The sequence below is a fragment of the Apodemus sylvaticus genome, chromosome 14 (genome assembly GCF_947179515.1).
Source record: "Apodemus sylvaticus chromosome 14, mApoSyl1.1, whole genome shotgun sequence".
NCBI lineage: Eukaryota > Metazoa > Chordata > Mammalia > Rodentia > Muridae > Apodemus > Apodemus sylvaticus.
Genome location: NC_067485.1, coordinates 38,974,648 through 38,993,291, shown reverse-complemented (window position 1 = coordinate 38,993,291; position 18,644 = coordinate 38,974,648). Strand labels below are relative to the sequence as shown.

At 36.4% G+C, this 18,644-nt stretch overlaps 1 protein-coding gene across 1 annotated transcript; it reads left to right on the top strand.

Moving 5' to 3' along the window:
* The first annotated feature begins 10,897 nt into the window (after positions 1-10,897).
* LOC127664333 (prolactin-2A1-like) lies at positions 10,898-17,246 on the top strand. Its single transcript, XM_052156132.1, has 5 exons — positions 10,898-10,928; positions 13,062-13,237; positions 14,975-15,082; positions 16,102-16,281; positions 17,055-17,246. The coding sequence occupies exons 1-5, from the start codon at positions 10,898-10,900 to the stop codon at positions 17,244-17,246; spliced, it is 687 nt and encodes a 228-aa protein (XP_052012092.1).
* Positions 17,247-18,644: the final 1,398 nt, after the last annotated feature.

The following is an 18,644-nucleotide window of genomic DNA, read 5'->3' as shown; positions in this document are numbered from 1 at the left end:
TAGATGATCATAAGCAAGAAACAAAGCTCAGAACAGGGACAGTGCATATGGAATGAGTCTATTGCATAGACTACTGTGGTTTGCCTTGGCATTTCAAATGTTTGATAGAATGTTTTTATGTAAGAATAAAGGCGTACTTTGCCCACTCATTCTCAGAGAATAATTTTATAATAATGATTTATTATGTATATTATTAGTCACTATATGATTTAAGAATTTCATGAGTACTGTTTTACTTTATTCTTCCCCCTTGCTCTCCTCTTTCTTACACCTCCTGAGTCCTTGTCTCTATCTCAAATTCATGACCTCTTATTCTTAAATCATTATTGCTATGCACACACATATATAAATATATACACACCATATGCAATCTATTTAATGCTGTGTGTCTGTATATATGTTTGAAGATGGGAAACCAACTTCAGGTATTCTTTATGGCAGAGTGACTCCTCCTCTCTTAGCAGCCATTAGTTGCCTGTAGCTCATCACCTTGTAGTGGGCCTTCTGAGATTTACTATATTTACAGTGACACATCCACTTTGTTATTGTTTAGACCTAGGCAACCATATTGGTGAGTTTTCATAGGTGCATTTTCCATGTCACACATAGAAAACACAATCTCATATCAAATATCTGGTCCTCTGACTCTTACAACTTTTCCAACCTCTCTTCAGCCATGGCCCCTGTGACTAAACGTCAATGGTTTGGGTGTCTTGTACATGAATTAATCTGGACTTGACACACTCCATGAATAGTGCTGCATTGTGATAAGTTGTGGCAATGTGCCAAGTATCTCCATCTATTGACAAAACAATCATATTTAATGAGAAGTAAGAACCTCACTACCTGTTGTACCATTTTGAATATCTTGCTACTCTCACCATCATTGTTTTTCATATATATTGTAGCTGGGTAGAACTATTGGCATGTGAACCCCTCATCACAGCTAGCATAGCAACTTCCAGTATTACCAGATCTAGTCCTGAAACCTATCAACTTCCATTATTATGAGATCCAGTCCTAGAAGAGGAGATTTTGAGCTAAGATATTGCTATATTCCTTCAAGTCCAATGTCATCAGTGTGTTGTGGCTTCATAAATAGGAACTAGCCTTAAAATTATGGAAGGTAACCAAGGGCAATAACATTAGTCTATATTGTTTGGGGAAGTCTCTCAAACTCCTTTTATTAAATGAAAAATGAGGTTTCTCATGCCTGGTTGATGCCTATTCCACATAATCCTACTCAATATAAGAAGAGTGTTTTATCAGAAATATTCCTGTACAAAGAAAAGAGGGACAAAAAATGGTGCAGAGACCAAAGGAAGGGCCATCCAGCAACTGACCTACCTGAGGATCCATCTTGTCTGCAGACACCAAACCTGAAACTGTTGCTGTGGTCAAGAGGCACTTGCTGAGAGAAGCATGGTGTGGCTGTTTCTTGAGAGGTTCTACTAGCAATTGACAAATGCAGATGGGAAAGCTTGGAGAATACCATCTAATTGAGCTTCGGGCCCAGGTTGGGAACTGGTTGAAGGACTGTAGGAGCTGAGGGCAATTGGAACCCTATTAAGAAGAACAATGCCAGCTGGCCAGACTACCCAGTGCTCCTAGAGAGTAGACCACCACCCAAGGAGTGTACAGGGAGGGATCCATGTCTCCAGATGCATATGTAGCAGAGGATGGCCTTGTTTGACATCAATGGGAGGGGTGGCTTTTGGTTCTGTGAAGATTTGAAGCCCCAGCATAGGGGGGATGCTAGAGGGATGGGGTGTGAGCGGATGTGTGGGTGGGAGAGCATACTCACAAAGGCAAAGTGGAGTGAGGGGGAGGACTTGGGGTGGGGAGTTTGTGGAAGTGTATTCAGGAAGTGGGATATCATTTGAGATGGAATGATGGAATTATCAATTTTAAAAAAGAAGGGTGTTTTAAATTTTACTAAACTTTAATTATTATACAAAATAATGCTTTACATATAATATTGTGATCTACATATTTTATTGGCTCTACTTTACTCCTATACTGCATTTGTCTGTTATGTTTCTTTGGTATCCTCAAAATAAGTATAAATTATCATTTCTGATGAAAGAACTATTCTCATTACAGTTTCTATACCATTATCTTAGAATAATGTCTGTGAAAAATGAGCATTGACTACATACCAATGTCTTATAAGAAAGCTTAACTTCTTTTGCAGATGATGTAGGATATACATATGTCACACAAACATTGTACATGGATAAATATTCTGACTTCCAATTTTTCTATCAAAAGTTCACCAAAATTTAAATACTTGCCTTAAATCATGAAAATTATGAGAACTTGGAGAGAAAACTGGGACTCAGTTATAATTGATTTGTTTCTGTATTTTTCTTAATTCATTTGCTTTCTACACTTAGCAGTATCAATGGCATTGGTCATAGAACACTCACCCTTTTACAATTATGTTTTCTTCTATATAGAGCCCATAGTGTGGGGCTTGATAATTTGAAATCAATTTATTTGATGGGGTTCATTACTTTGATATGACCATTGTCATTTCAGCTATAGAAGAAATGTCTTCATATGATGTCTGATGATGAAATCCACAGGAAAGCATACTCACTCACATAAGGAACTTGGTGTTTTTACCTTCTGAAGTATCATCATAAATATCCTCTTTTTGATCTGTATTATCTTCAAGGCTCTAGTAAATCCTTTCTGAAAACTATGATTTCATTTATGCCTCACTACTGAACACAAGACTTGTAGCACCACATCTAAATGACTCATCAAATGTAAATTTTTATACACATGATAAATTATATTTTATAAAGTTGAATTGTCGTTGTTTTCCTAATTGTCATCACCTGACAAGTTCTCATCTTTTTTGCTTGAATCATGTTTAAAATGATGGGGATATTGTTTAAAGGGAAAGAAAATAGAGTTAGGTGCTCCTGATAATCTGAGCTTAGATGTAAATTATCAACAGTGTTCATCACATTCTTCTGCATTTTGGAGAATATATATCACTGAAACTAACATTTTCTATGCATTCAAAAGAAAAGTAGAAGTTGAAAGATTTTTAAGCCCTCTATATTCTATTGAGGGCTTTGTGGTTAAAAGAAGAGACAGTATTTAGACAAAATAACCCCAGCTATGAGGAAAGGACTTGTTTGTCTGAAAACAATAATCCTAAAAGCACTAAAAAATGTTATAATGATATAGATTTTTTTTAATTTTAATGTGGAGGGGAGTTTAATTCTTCATTTCACTCAAGCTGTAGTAGTTCACAGAATGGGGAAAAGGATATCTTTTATTAAATATATTATCTATTTACATTTCCAATGATTTCCCCTTTCCTGGTTCCCCTTCCCCCAAAAATCCCATAGGCCATCTCCCCACCCCGTTCCCCAAACAATCAACTCCCACTGCCCTGTCCTGGTAGTCCCCAATACTGCTGCATCTAGACTTTCCAGGACCAGGGGCCTCTCCTTCCATTGCTGTCCAACAAGGCAATCCTCTGTTGCCTATGCATCTGGAGCCACAGGTAACACCATGTATACTATCTGGTTGATGTTTTTGTCCCTCCGGGCTCTGGGAATCCATATCATTGATCCTCCTATGGCACTGCAAACCCCTTCAGTTCCTTGGGCCCTTTCTCTAGCTCCCACATTGGGAACCCTGAACTCAGTTCAATGGCTGGCTGAAAGTGTCCCACTCTGGATTTGTCATGCATTAGCAGAGCCTCCCAGGTGACAGCTATATCTGTCTCCAGTCAGCAAGTACTTGTGGGCATCGATAATGGTGTCTAGGTTTTGTAACTGTATATAGGATGAATCACTAAGTAAAGTAGTCTCTGAGTGGTCTTTCCCTTAGTCTCTGCGCCACATTTTGTCTCTGTATCCTCTTCTGTGGATATTTTGTTCCCCCTTCTAAGAAGGATCAAAGTATCCATACTTTGCTCTTCCTTCTTCTTGGATACCATTTAATATGTGAATAGTGTCTTGGGTGTTTCAACCTTCTGGGCTAATATCCACTTATCAGTGAGTACATACCATGTGTGTTTTTTTGTGATTGGGTTACCTCACTTAGGATGAGATTTTTCCAGTTCTACCCATTTGCCTAAGAATTTCATGAATTCATTGTTTTTAATAGTTGAGTAGTATTCCATTGTGTAAATATATCAAATTTTCTGTATCCATTCTTTCATTGAAGGACATCTGAGTTTTTTCTAGCTTCTGGCTATTATAAATAGGGCTGCTATGTACATAATGGAGCATGTGTCCTTATTACATGACGGGGAATCCTCTCGGTATATGCCCAGGAGTGGTAAGCATAACAGGGTCCTCCAGTAGTATCATGCCCAGTTTTCTGAGGAACCATCAAGCTAATTTCCAGAGTGGTTGTACCAGCTTGCAATCCCACTAGCAGTGAAGGAGTGTTCCTATTTCTTCACATCCTCACCAGCAGCTGCTGTCTCCTGAGATTTTGATCTTAGCTATTCTGATTGGTGTGAGGTGAAATCTCAGGATTGTTTTGATTTGCATTTCCCTGATGACTAAGGATGGTGAATATTTCTTTAGGTGCTTCTCACATGATATTCCTCAGGTGAAAATTCTTTGCTTAGTTCTGTACCCCAATTTTTAATTTGGCTTTCTGGAGTTTAACTTCTTAAGTTCTTTATATATATTTGATATTAGCCCTCTGTCAGATGTAGGGTTGGTAAAGATCTTTTCCCAATTTGTTGGTTGCCTTTTGCCTTACAGAAAGTTTGTTATTTTATGAGGTCCCATTTGTCAATTCTTGATCTTAGAGCATAATCTATTGGTGTTCTGTTCAGGAAAATATCCCCTGTGTCCATGTGCTCTTTCCCAGTTTCTTTTTATTAGTTTCAGTGTGTCCAGTTTTATGTGGAGGTCTGTGATCCACTTGAATTTGAGCTTAGAACATGGAGATAAGAATGGATTGATTTGCATTCTTCTTCATGCTAGCCACCAGTTGAACCAGCACCATTTGTTGAAAAGGCTATTTTTCCCCACTGAATGGTTTTAGCTTCTTTGTCAAAGATCAAGTGACCATAGGTGTGTGGGTTCATTTCTGGGTCTTCAATTCTATTCCCTTCATCTACCTGCCTGTCACTGTACCAATACCATGCAGTTTTTAACACTATTTCTTTGTAGTACTGCTTGAGGTCTGGGATACTGATTCCCTGAGTTCTTTTACTTTTGAGAATAGTTTTAACTATCATGGATTTTATGTTATTCCAGATGAATTTGAGAATTTCTCTTTCTAACTCTATGAAGAATTGAATTGGAAATTTGATGGGAATTGCATTGGGTGACAGTGGGGCCCTCGTGGGCCTAGCCCCAAATGATCTGACACTCTGGTATTTCCTGTGTACCTGGCTGTAACAGCCTGATCATTCGCAGGAGTGAAGATGGTGGCCCCCAGAAAAGAATATTTTTAAAGCAAATAAAGCTTTCTGAAAAGCATGAGAGAGGAGACAGGGCACCAGAACCAGAATGGAATTTGCTATGAAAATCTAAAACTTAAGTTAGTCTTTGGTTTTTATGAAGTTTAGCATCTTAACAGCATCGTATCAATCAAAGCATGTTTTTTATTGGTTCACTTTACTTTAGTCTCTTTTTCCTTTGCTTCTGGTCTAATAACCTTATTTTCTTCATGCCATTTCAATCTTTTTTATTTTGTCTGTCAAGATGGTAAAGGAAGTGTTTCTATTTTTCATTTTCTAGAAACCCTTGCTTATTTAAATCACTTTGTAGGTTCCTCAAAGTAAGGCTAAGCTCCCCTAAGTAATAATAATCCTCAAGACTGAATGAATATAACATTTCATATTATAACTGTATTGGGGTAGGAACAAGAAAGTATAATCTTAAGAAACACCTATGTGGCTGCCTCTATGATCTCTATAACTAGAGAAACTTACACCTAGGATTCAAGGGAAGTGAACAGTAACATATCCTCATCCCTCAGCTGATTTTAGGTATCTGGAGAAAACTCTAGATTATCCTATTACAGAGATAATTTTAAAACTGAGTGTGAATTCAAGTTGAGATTTTGTCATCAAAAAGTTATTTGTTTTCACCACATAAACAGTTTGAAGGAGAATTTTCACTTTTTGCACAATCCTTCATTGCATTCTGACAAAATGAAAGGGATAGACACTGTGAAGTAAAAAGGGAAGAAGCTGAGGTCTTCTCTCAATTCTCTGATATGTGACTTGAACCAGAAGAGGAAGGTGGGAATTAGTAAAGTTTATATATAGATGCAGTTGAATGTAGACAAAGGAGACTTGTTAGACAGAGTGAAAAAGGAATGTAGAATGTATTTAAGCTGGTGATGATGTGACGATATGAATTAATGGGATCATAGTGCAAGGAAGTTAGGAGAGAACATCTGTAGCTACTTAAAACTGTATTCTTTGAAAACCATTTTCTTTTCAAAGAAGTTGTTATTGTTTAAGCACAGTGGTAATTGCAATTTCTGCCATTTCATTGTGATAATTGGCTCATACAAATGGCTGACTTTCTTAAGATATTGAATATTTCAATGTTCTAAGTAATATTGCTGGGCTTTAGCAGTGATCTTAGCCATGGTGTTAAGTGAATCATGATGGTAGACTAGAAACTACAACAGGCTGAACAGCAGAATGAAGTCTGTGATATAAGAAAATATTAATATTTTATTGCTCAATATGCTGTATCTCCAGTCCAAGAATTAATTCAATCAATACTGTACCACACTTAAAATGGATGGAACTGGAAAATATAATCCTAAGCGAGGTAATGCAATCACAAAAGAATGCACATGGAATGCAATCATTGATAAGTGGATATTAATTATCCCTGAAGCTCTGACTACTGGAGATACAAATAGCATATCAAAGGATTCCAATGAAGAAGGAAGAAGAGGGCTCTAATCCTGGAAAGGCTTAATCCAGTACTGTAGGGGAGTACCGGGACAGAGAAAAGGGAGGGGGAAAGATAGGAGAATGGATAGAGAGAAGAGGACTTATGGGACATATGGGGGGGAGGACTGGGAAAGGGGAAAGCTTTACAATATAAACAAAGAATATAGAAAATAAATTAAAAAAAAAAAAGAAGTAAGGGGCATGGGGGCAGGAGCTCCATCTCCTGCCTGGACCACAGCAGAGGAAAAAATGGGGTTTAAGATCAGAAGAATGGAGCCCAGAGTGAATGTTGGGCTGACAATGTGCTGAAGTTTTTTAGATTCGATGACTGTACAGATGTAGAGAAGCATGTTGGGAGGTTGTGGTAGCTGTGAAGGAATACTTGCTAGGGACAGTTTGATTAAAGACTTGATGTCACACTTCTCTCTTATAGAACAATACACCGAAGACAGGAGAAAGCATGGGTGTTTGCAATGAACCTGCTGTTGTGGTGAAGGAGATTCCATTGAAGGAACCAATACAGGTATTTCATTTGCAGATTCATCTTTTTCTGGCATATATGGGAATAGAGCACTACTGACCAGCCTCCTACTGTTAATCTATACATATATGACCCACCACTGATATATTGAAAGCTGCTCTTTGGCTGAATGTTCAGCCAATTGAGCCTAAATCCATAGTAAATAAAAATTGTGGAATACAACAGATGGAGTGATTAGCAAGGTATACTTAGATACATAGTAACATTCAAGTGGAATTGATTCAGCTTGAGCTAAGTGAGGGAAATGATCTCTACCACACATGTGTAATTTAATGTAAATTTATGATGAAAGATATGTAACTTGGGATAGGAATCCTGTTAGGATACAGAGTGTGTCCCCACATTGGAAAGAATCAAGTGAGGACATGAAATCAGGTTGAATTTTCTGATCATGGAAAATTAAGAACTATTGGATGTGAACATTGCTCTTCCAGCTCTGGGGCCCTTTCAGCAGACATGCATGGCGAAAACAGGATGTGGCCACAGGGCCAGCCTGAAGCTAGTCTGACTCAAGTAGCCAGGTGAAATGGCAAGGATATGCAAAAAAGAATGGGTCTGGTTTTTCATTATACCCTGACCAGCACAAGTAATGCAAGCTATGCAAAAGCACTTTAGTTGTCCTGGGGAAGTGCCTCAAAATGACAGGCATGAATGTTTAGGATGATGACATTTGTACAAATTCCATTTTTCAGTAATATGATAAATCTATTAAAAACCAACATTATAGTCATAGAGTTAATTGTGGCTGATATTGCAGTGGGATGTCACCATGACAGGGCAGGTGGCACAGCTGCTCCCATGTCTCCCACCATTGGGAAGCTGCATGGCTCAATACTGTCCCTACACTTCTCCTGTCCTTTCCTTTCAGTTGGAGGCAGAACCCAAGAAGTATTACTACCCACAAATTTGTCCTTTTCCTTGAAATAGCAACATAAAGAATCTTTCTCACAGAAATACCTAGGCTTATCTTTTTTTACAATTTTTATTAGATATATTCTTTATTTACATTTCAAATGTTGTTCCCTTTCCTGGACCCCCAAGCCCCCAAAATTCCCCTAACCCATCTCTCATCCCCCTGCTCACCAATCCACCCACTCCCACTTCATTGTCCTGGCATTCTCCTATACTGGGGCATCTAGCCTTCACAGGACCAAGGGATTCTCCTCTCTTTGATGTCCAACAAGGCTATCCTCTGCTGCATATGCATCTGGAGACCTGGGTCCCTCCATGTGTACCCTTTGGCTCGTGGTTTAAATGGATATTAGCCCAGAAGCTTGGAATACCCATGATACAATTCACAGACCAAATAATGTTCAAAAAGAAGGAAGAATAAAGTATAAAAGTTTATCTCTTATGTGATTCTTTAACCTACAATGCTGCCCATCTATGTTTGCCATCATTGTTCTGCTGCTTTCGCTTAGCTGAAATATATTATGCAATGATTTCTATCTCTTTCCTCATGGCTAATACCCTTGTCATAGCACATGACTTGATAGGCCCATTTGTAAGTACTCATAGTGAATCACAGTCTCAACATTGTTCATACATCCACAATCTCTAGACTAAAAGCAATTTCCTAATTCTGGAATCCTTATCATTGGATTGATGCAATGCCAAAATGAAGTACTCTCTTGCACAAAGAAGGAATATGGCATATGAAGGATGATGCCAACAAAGCATATACTCTTTGGAGGAAACAACGCAAATAATTAATTGGGACTTTTCATTGTATAATATAATAAAATAACAGTGTTATTTTAAATGCTTCATATGCTTCAAAGCTATAGTGCAAATTAAGCTTCATCTCCACCATTTTGCCTTCATAGTGGGGACAACAAACATGATATACACTCATCTTTCAAACTCTCAGAAATCTTGAGAAAAGTCTCAATCTTGTATCTTTTCATCCCTATGAATCCATGCCGCATGTGTAGTTTTGTTCAGTCATGGCAGAAGCTTTAATATAGCACTGTTCCACACAGTTCTGAAGTCATTCTTGAGCCTGTGACGTTGACAGTGACTATTAAAGGTGAGAATGATGTATTATCTATAACTATATAAGGCATTGCCTGGGGTATACCTTACTGTCCACAATATACTCTTTGGAGGAAACAACGCAAATAATTAATTGGGACTTTTCATTGTATAATATAATAAAATAACAGTGTTATTTTAAATGCTTGCAATGTATACAATGATTCAAACCAACTTGTACTTGTTTGTGACAGAGAAAACTGAACTCTTGATGGCTGTGATAACCACCTCTAAGGGTTTTACTGGACAAAGATACCATCTAATATTGCACAGATTTTCAAGCCATCTTCAAGCAAAGACAGCAATTAATGTAAAGACAGTAACTTGCCATGGTTGGAAGAAGTGTAAGATAAAACTACATGACTATCGAAATATCCCAAGGTCCAGTTACTAGGTTCTTATGAGCTATACAATAGTGAGGCCCTATTGTCCAACCATTGTCAGTGGATTTGATGTAGATGGCACTAAGTATAAGAGACTTTGGAGTGAGAAGCCACAAGTTCTGATTGCTTTGAGTGTATTAATCAAGCTGAGATAAAGGGAGAAGATCTAATGGTGATGTTTCACTTCCATATTGCTAGATCAAAATATGCAGGCTACTGGTAGGAAATGTCACTAAAAAATCTGATCAGACAAAATTAATGATATTACCAAGCCAAGCAAGATGTTTAGATCCACTGGTAATATAACTTTTATAGATGCAGAAATATTTTTGTTTGGATTTTATTTAAATCTAGTTCCATGTGCATGACCAATGTTTATAGCAAATCTGGCTGAAAGTCTCTGAATCGGGATATTGTGGACTCAACTAGTATGACTTTGATTCTTTTTCTTATAACAAATGTGATCACCTATCAAAAATCCTTGTAAACATCTGTATCTGATCCTAAATTACTGCTCTTATGTGTCTGATATATAAAGGCAAATATTATACAATGTTCCATAGATATTTGAAAAGACTCACAAGGTGAAATTTCACAGCATATGTCACTCTTTTTGACCTTGTTTCTAATGTTCCAATAATATTTTGACAGGTTTGAGAATTAGTGAAAGTTTTAGAATTAATATATATGAAGAAAATAATGAAGGCTTTGGGCACCGTAAGAAATTCACATATGTCTTCATAGAGCAGAATACTGTTGTACTTTAAAATGTAATTTAGACCCTAATCAATTCTTGGAAAAGTCAGCAATGCAGTTATACATAGCTTAATCATCATAGCAATTGGGCTGTAAACAGCACCTGAGGGTGAGAGTCAAAGGATTTGCATATTACTTCCTTCTGCCCCTTAGCAATATATGGCCTTGAGGGAGGTGTGAAACACTATATATGAGGAAAAATTAACTTAAGGTAGGACTGTTGTAGGAAGATTTCCTGACTCTGTGGCCAGGGTGCTACCAGACTCCTCAGAGATGCAGCTCTCTATAACACATACTTGCTGTGGTAAGTAATTCATCTCTAAACTTTCAAATGACAACCTTACACTTTGCATTGATTTACAAGGCTGGATTAGATAGTATACTTTTCCTAGTTTTATTGTTCCTATATGGTGTGCTGGTTACCAGCTTTTGTACAACTCTTCAGAGCTTCAGCTGCCTTGAATTAAATTATGCTGCTGTCACTAACTCTTCTTCAGAGTTCCTCCAATTGACATGAAACGCTGAATCATGTATCAAAGAGGCTGGTTTTAGCAGGTTGGTTATGAGGGTATTTTGTTTGTTTGTTTTATAGGGGCAATTTGTTCTCACATATGCAGCGAATGGATATTAGTTCATACCTCGCCCAGTGAAGTGAAAGTAATGTCAAAAAGAACTAAGAAATACTTTCTAGTTATTGCTCTAGAAAACAATTGCACAATAAGCTGTTGCATCATTAGTTCTGAAATGGAAGTTTTCTTATTTGGAGACATCTGACAATGGCTAAAGACATCTTGCATTGCCTGAGCTGACAAAAGTGCAAAAGAGTAATAGTACCTGTGTGCATTGGTAGAGACCAGGAAGGAGTCTGTTTAACAATGAGTAATAAGAATACCAGACCATGGAATGATCTATCCCAAAGAATCAAACTTGTAAACACCGATGTTTCCAGTCACAATAAGACAAGAGTGACTACAATTTGTAACATCTACAGAATAAAGACTATAAATGAACTTAATCATACTTGCAGTTAGATGGATATAGTAGATAAAGCTAGCAGATCTGGCTCTATACAGCCTGAAGTATTTCAGGTATGCGTAGTAATTTTTTAATACAAAGTTTATCTTGCATATCACAAGGTATTTTTGATAGTTTTATTTAGAGAATATTGTTTTTTGTATTTTCCATGAATAAATATGATTAAGTATCTGAATTTCTGACATACATTTCAAATTGCATTTATTCTCAGATCAAGAGTCCTTTTCAGACATTTAGATACATTGATGCTGATTCATAGTATTCAAATTAGAAATCATTGACATATTAATGTTTTTTTGTTTTTTATAAAAGAGAATTGATTACAACACCAATGGAGCTCATTTAAAAACAACTCATTAGTAACACATTTTATAACTATGTTAAACAAACCAGAGAAAGAAGATAAAATCAACTTCCTAACACCTGTGTTATCACATTGCAAAGAGAATTTGTAGCTGTGTAGAAAGCTAACCACCTGTTACAACAGAGCCTATGGTAATGTACAAAACACTACTATTAGTATGTTGACTCCTCAAAACTACTGAGAGTAGAGACAATAAAAAAATTAAGATGTCTACATGTAATCTATTCTTTCATCATAGTCTAGTCAATATAAGTCATAAATTCAGAAAAAATATATGAACATTTTGACAAAAGAAGATGTATAACCTTATCACAGAGAGCTGGAAGATCCTTATTATGGCCTCCTATTTAATACACCACTCTCTCCTTCATAAGTATTAGTAAACAATCATGAATCTATTCCTGTTTGTCATGAAAACAAACCAAATTATTTTTCTTACAGCCTTAGGTATTCAAAATCCTAATATTTAACATTGAGTTAGAGTTACAAATTAGGCATCAACATCATGAAATGAGGCCAATGGCTTCTCTTGAACAGAAATTGGGTTTGGCTCCCAACACCCACATGACTTATCACAACGGGGTGTATATTCAGTCCCTGGAAAATTGATGCTGTTACTGGCCTCTGTGGGTACCAGGCATGCAGGTCATTCATGTATAGATATAACACTGCTACAAATCAAATGAAATTAATAATTAGAAAGTGACATGAGTGGCATTACTAAAAATCAGCAGAAAAAAAAAGACATTGATCTATCTAAATAAAGTAACTTGGACACACACTATTTCAACTTAAGTTAGCCTTCAAATGATTGCAGAGGGCTGTGCCACCAGAAGTTATGAGAAACTGTGAAGAGACACTCATTACAAAATATGATCCTCTAATTAAATATCCATATTGGGAAATTTCTGTATTTGTATAAAGTAAAACAACAGTTTGTATAAAGGAGGCCAGCATTAGCAAAGGGTTAGATTGACAGTGTCACTCTGGACAAATTCAGCTGGTTACATCTTAAGAGTCTTTATTCTCCTTTAACAGGGACCCTGCTTCTGCTACTTGTTTCCAACCTGCTTCTGTGGGAGAGTGGAGCTGTGATGCCCTTATGTTTAGTAAGGAATGGACTCTGCTTTGGCTCCTTTGAAGAAATGCTTGATAGAGCTGTTGGTTTGTCCGAAGAGATAAGTAAACAAGCTTTCGAACTCTTCACTGAATTTGTAAGTACTGTTGACTGACTTCCACAGTTTTGAAAACTGTTCTTCTGTGAAAATGATTGGGTTATAGTATAGTTTAAATCATCATGATCCATACTTCAAACAATACAACTTCACAGATAAGAAAAGAAGCTACTAGATGACAGGACCAGAAAATCGGGCATTCTCATGTAATATCAGATAGTTTCCAAGATATAATGATTTTTATACTTTTATTTCAATTTATTATTGTTGTTGTTCAGTAAATTCATGCAGGACATGGCTGAGGAAAGTTTGATTCTCTTTTGGTATATCTGGTGGGCTCATCTTTGCTTGCATTATTCACCTTATGAATCTATATTTTCTAATAAAAGAAAATGCATATCAAATGATGCCCAAGAAAAAGGAAGGAGAGGCCCCTGATCCTGGAAAGGCTCAGTGCAGCAGTATAGGGGAATACCAGGATATGGTAACAGGAAAGGGGTGTTTGGGGAACAAGGGGAGGAAAGAGGGCTTATGGAACTTTAGGGGACGGGGTATCCAGGAAAGGGGAAATCATTTGAAATGTAAATAGAGAATATATCAAATAAAACAAAAGAAGTCTTGAGGAAAATGAGAAAGATATAAACAACTTCTAACAAGCAGAAGAACAAGAAAAAAAAAGAAACTATTTTGGGCTGAATTTGTTACTGATAGGATGTTCCAAAGGGATATAATATAGGACACTGAAGCCATAATCCTGTTAGCTTGTGTTAAACACTAGTTATTTATGTGATGTTTTTGTCATATCTACAAGGCTACAATTCTCAAACAACACTATTAAGTTCAGTGAAAAGTAAAAAATATTTAAAAAAGAAAAAGAAAAAGAAAATGCATTGTAGTAACTCTCAAATGTTAAATAAAGACACTGAGGCCATGATGGGAGAGGGGAGTAATTTAATATCTAATCTTCATATTCATCAATGATATTAGTAATTTTAAACAATTCAAGATATGAGATTTAATAACAAGGTGGTCTGAGGCGAGAAATAGGTCAGGCCTTCATGCCGAAGGCATCTCTAACACTTTCTGATGCATGTTTTACTCCAGTAAATGAAATAACAAAAATGATTTCTGTACCTCAATGGGCCCATGAGATGTTGGCTTAATGCTGGCAAAGCCTATGTACTCCTAATATTTATCTCTCATATTACTGTTTCTGACATTTACATGGTCTGATGGGTCTCTTAGGAATTCAGAATCCTTCTAGAAATCCATTCAAACTACCAAATATGTCACTAACATATTCAGATAATGGATATTTAAAACAATAAAGATTTAGAAGTACATAATGAATAATTAAGTTTTATCATACATTAGTAAAATAATTTTATTTCTTAGTATGTTCTCTATAGGGTTAAGACTCATTTTATTGTAATCAAATACAATAGCCTTCTATATTCCCAGTGAATTAAGGAAGGTAAACTTGCATAGGTTCCAAGGTATTTGCAAGTAAATTGTGTAGATGACATTTGTTACAAATGATCCTTAAAAGAATTGGTACTTGGTAGCCTTGCTAGTTTTAAATTTTACATGAATATAAAATAGAACTACAGATTAAATGCAAAATGTAGTTAAACTGCTCCTTTCCTTATTATATTAATTTTAGCTTTAATTGCTTATTTTTTTAAATGAAACATCATCAACTGCATGAGTATGCTATGCTTCAACTCATTTATACAATTTCTAGTCACCACATAACTACATATTTTATCATGCCAGGACAAGCAGTATGCCCAGAGCCAGAAGCTCATTAACAAGAACCTCAAAAAATGTCACACGTCTTCTCTCGAGCTTCCAAAGCCAGGGAGTGAAACCATGCAGACACAGGTGAGTCTCCACCCAGAGTATTTATTTCACCAAATATATACACTGCTTTTGTCATACGACAAAGTTGTTTTAGTCAATATATTGGCAGGAAATGGACAGTGAATGAATACCAAAAGGAAATTTTATTATGTAGCTTATAAGTTGTAAGGAAACATTAACAAATCTATAAATTAATCATGCAGAGGATCCCCTTTCAATGCTGAACCTTAAGGGTCTACAAAGTCCATAGAAAATTTTAAAGTATTGTTGACATTGATTGCAAAATGTGAAGTAATATGGATTTATAGAATGTCGATGCAGTTGTATTTATTATGTTGCTAATAGACTCTGTGTTGACAGTTCTTTGCATTATTAATGCATCTACCATTTCTTCCTGGCTTTCAAGCTCTTCTGGTTCTATTTCTGTTTCTGATACTAAATGTTGTTTCTTAACTGATTGTTCTGCCTTCACCCATGTCATACCTGAAAGTCAGCTAAGGAAAAACACATAGTTATCATTATAAGATGTTACACAGTGTGTAACCATCTCTACTAGGTGCTGACAAGGCTACATATCATGTCTCCTCTAATTCCTAATTTTTATCATTTCTCACTTCTGATTTCCTGCCACAAATTATCTAAAGATAATTGAAATCGAAAATTATTGTACATCCTTACACTGAGAATGCAGCCTCTGTGTTTAGCTTAATGGCTAAAATATTGTGTCTCCAAATTTTTTATTTAAATAACAATGAAATAAGGAAGAAGAGTGGGAAAATGGAACTGAAGATGAGAATATCTTTAAAAAAAAGTTACTACTTTGCTAGAAACTTTAAAGCACGTTACTGACATTTTGGAATTTAATTCATTCAAATTCTATAACACAAGGTCAATGGCCACATTTCATTTCGTTATGTACTTTACAAAATAATGTTTAAAATATACACATGAGTAACAAAGAAAGTTTATTCAACCTTTTTGAGCAAAAACAGCCTGTGTCTAACTGTTTTTTTTTTCACTTATTTTAATATGATTGTCAGCCTATAAACCTACTGAAATTAGCAAGCAAATTATTGAGAGCCTGGAAAGTTCCTCTTGAACATCTAGTGAACAACCTGCCATCCTTGAAAGATGTCTCTCCTACTATCCTCTCCAAAGCCAGAGCGATTGAGGCAAAAAGCGCTGGACTCCTGGAGGGAGTTAAGAGCATTCTCATCCAAGTAAGCAATCCCTTTGCACTTCCTCATTTTTTTTATAAATAGGGTGATTTGAGCAAGGAGAATTGAATTTTAAAACATGTCTCTTTACAAAAAATCCTGTAGATATTGAAATATATCTCAGATACATTATTTAAGGATATGTTGTCAATTCCAACTATCTGTGGGGTGTTTCACACAGATTGTCACATCCCAGAGACCTCTGAAGCAAACAAGTGCCCATAATCTATATTCAGAGAGGACCATTTGTAGTCCAAAAGTCAAACACCCAGATACTTCAACAGATCTTATCTTGGTCATGATAAGACTTGACGATTTGCATCTTACAGCATACAAGCATCACTGAGTCTCAGGTTTGAGATAGGCACGTTTTGTGAAGGATTGATTTGGTTGAAAATAAGAGAGGACACTGTTTCAGTATAAAAACCTAATAAGAAAGAATGACAAGGAAAAGCCTTATTGAAGGCACGTAACATTATTTAAGAGACAGAATGAATGGTGGATCTTTTCTAGGATTTTCATTCCACGTCTAAAGTCAATTAAATTCCTGATGGTCCATTCTTCAGCTTTTGTAAGAAAATTGTTTATAAGACATAAAATTCATCAATCAATTCTTCAGATTTTAGGTACCTTGGTCCAATTCCCATGAAAATCTATGAGCTTGACTGATTTTGACAATACTAAATCTTTACAACTATTCAGATCACATTTAGAAAAGGTATGCACCCCAAAATAGTAAGATATAATTGATAGTTGACTATCTTTTTGATGATCAGATGGAAAATGGAGATCCAGAAGATGAGAACTACCCTGGCTGGTCTGGACTGGCAGCCTTGAAGTCAGAAAGTGAAGAAATTCGCCTCTTTGCATATTATAACATGATCCGCTGTGAGGGCAGAGACACCCAAAAGGTTGAAACTGCTCTCAAGATGGTGAAGTGCAAATTTTCAAATAAAAACAACTGCTAAGCCCTTTTCATCACATCTGTGTCTAAGCTGCTACTTGAAGATATGTTGCTGTGAAACTTTCTTTAATCTTGTTCTCTTTTAAATGCATGCTCAGTGTAATGGTTATCTTCTTTCACAATAAAAATTGACCCCATGTATGTGACCATCTGAGAAGTCAAATGGCCAAAATTTCTCTATTTACTTTAACAAAAACTTTATGCATACCCTAAATTATGTTTCAATATTTAGTCAAATATTTCACAAGTAACAGAAGTGAGGCATGAATTTAACACATTTCACAACTAATTTAACAAAATGTAAATTATTAGGAGATGAATCCAGGGGTGTTATTTTTCACAAATTTCCTTTAGTAAGCATATTCCAAAATTGGGAATTCCTATATCCTTCATGAAACTCGGATACTCTTGACTTTGGAACATTTAAGGTTCTCATGAACATCAAGTGCAAGGAATTGTATTTCCCTAGCATTGTGGTAATTTGTAAAAACATATATAGCTAGCCTCCTTTTAGAGTTCCTATTCCATTCAGGGTCTACAATCCTTCTCTTACCTCTCCCACAAGAGTCTCCAAGCTCCATCCACTGTTTGGCTTTGGGTCTCTGCATCTGTCTGAGTCAGCTGCTGCATAGATCCTCACAGAAGACAGACATGCTAAGCTCCTGTCTGTAAGCATGACAGAGTATCATTAATATTATGAGGGATTGGTACCTGCACATGGATGAGTCTCCAGTTGGGCCAGTTATTGGGTGGTTATTCCCTGAGGCTTTGCTCCATCTCTATCCCAGCATTTCTTCAAGGCATGATAAATTTTGGGTTGAAAATTTTGGGGTGGGTTGGTGTCTCTATCACTCTACTGGGCTACTTGAGGAGGTTGCCTCTTCAGGTCGCCTATCCCTGTTACTATGAGTTTCAGGTAAGGTTATTCCCACTGATTTTTGGAAACCTTCTATATCCCTGATGTCTGGCATGCTTTGAGGTAGAACAACACTCTCAATATATATTCATTGCAACTTCAAGCCCATCTTTTATCATAATTTGTGTCTGTATATTTAACCACTCAGTACATTTTAGTGTTACCCATAACACTAAAGTAATCTAACTGTCCTGCCCTGACAACCATCTATTGCCAATCAGAAAGTGCTGGGATATCAAAGCCTGTTCAAGTGCCATGCTAGACATTTTAAGTGTCTTAATCTTGTGCTAAACTTGTGTATGTAACAACAAATGATCTGAGTTCATGTACACAACTGTTGTCTCATGTCCATAGTATAGCAGTTCATAGTACTTCACCCAACTTCTCAGGTCTTATTTTATCTGCCCATTCTTCTTCCTACATGTGCCTTCGGCATTGCTCAGTAGGTGTTGATATAGAGCCTATCTGGGGCTCAACACTCACAAT

Bases quoted from the DNA above. Each gene is read 5' to 3' on its own strand.
- LOC127664333 (XM_052156132.1), top strand. From the start codon at position 10,898: ATGCAGCTCTCTATAACACATACTTGCTGTG. The intron at 15,083-16,101 runs GTGAGTCTCCAC...TATGATTGTCAG, and splicing joins GTGAAACCATGCAGACACAG to CCTATAAACCTACTGAAATT. The intron at 16,282-17,054 runs GTAAGCAATCCC...TTTGATGATCAG, and splicing joins TTAAGAGCATTCTCATCCAA to ATGGAAAATGGAGATCCAGA.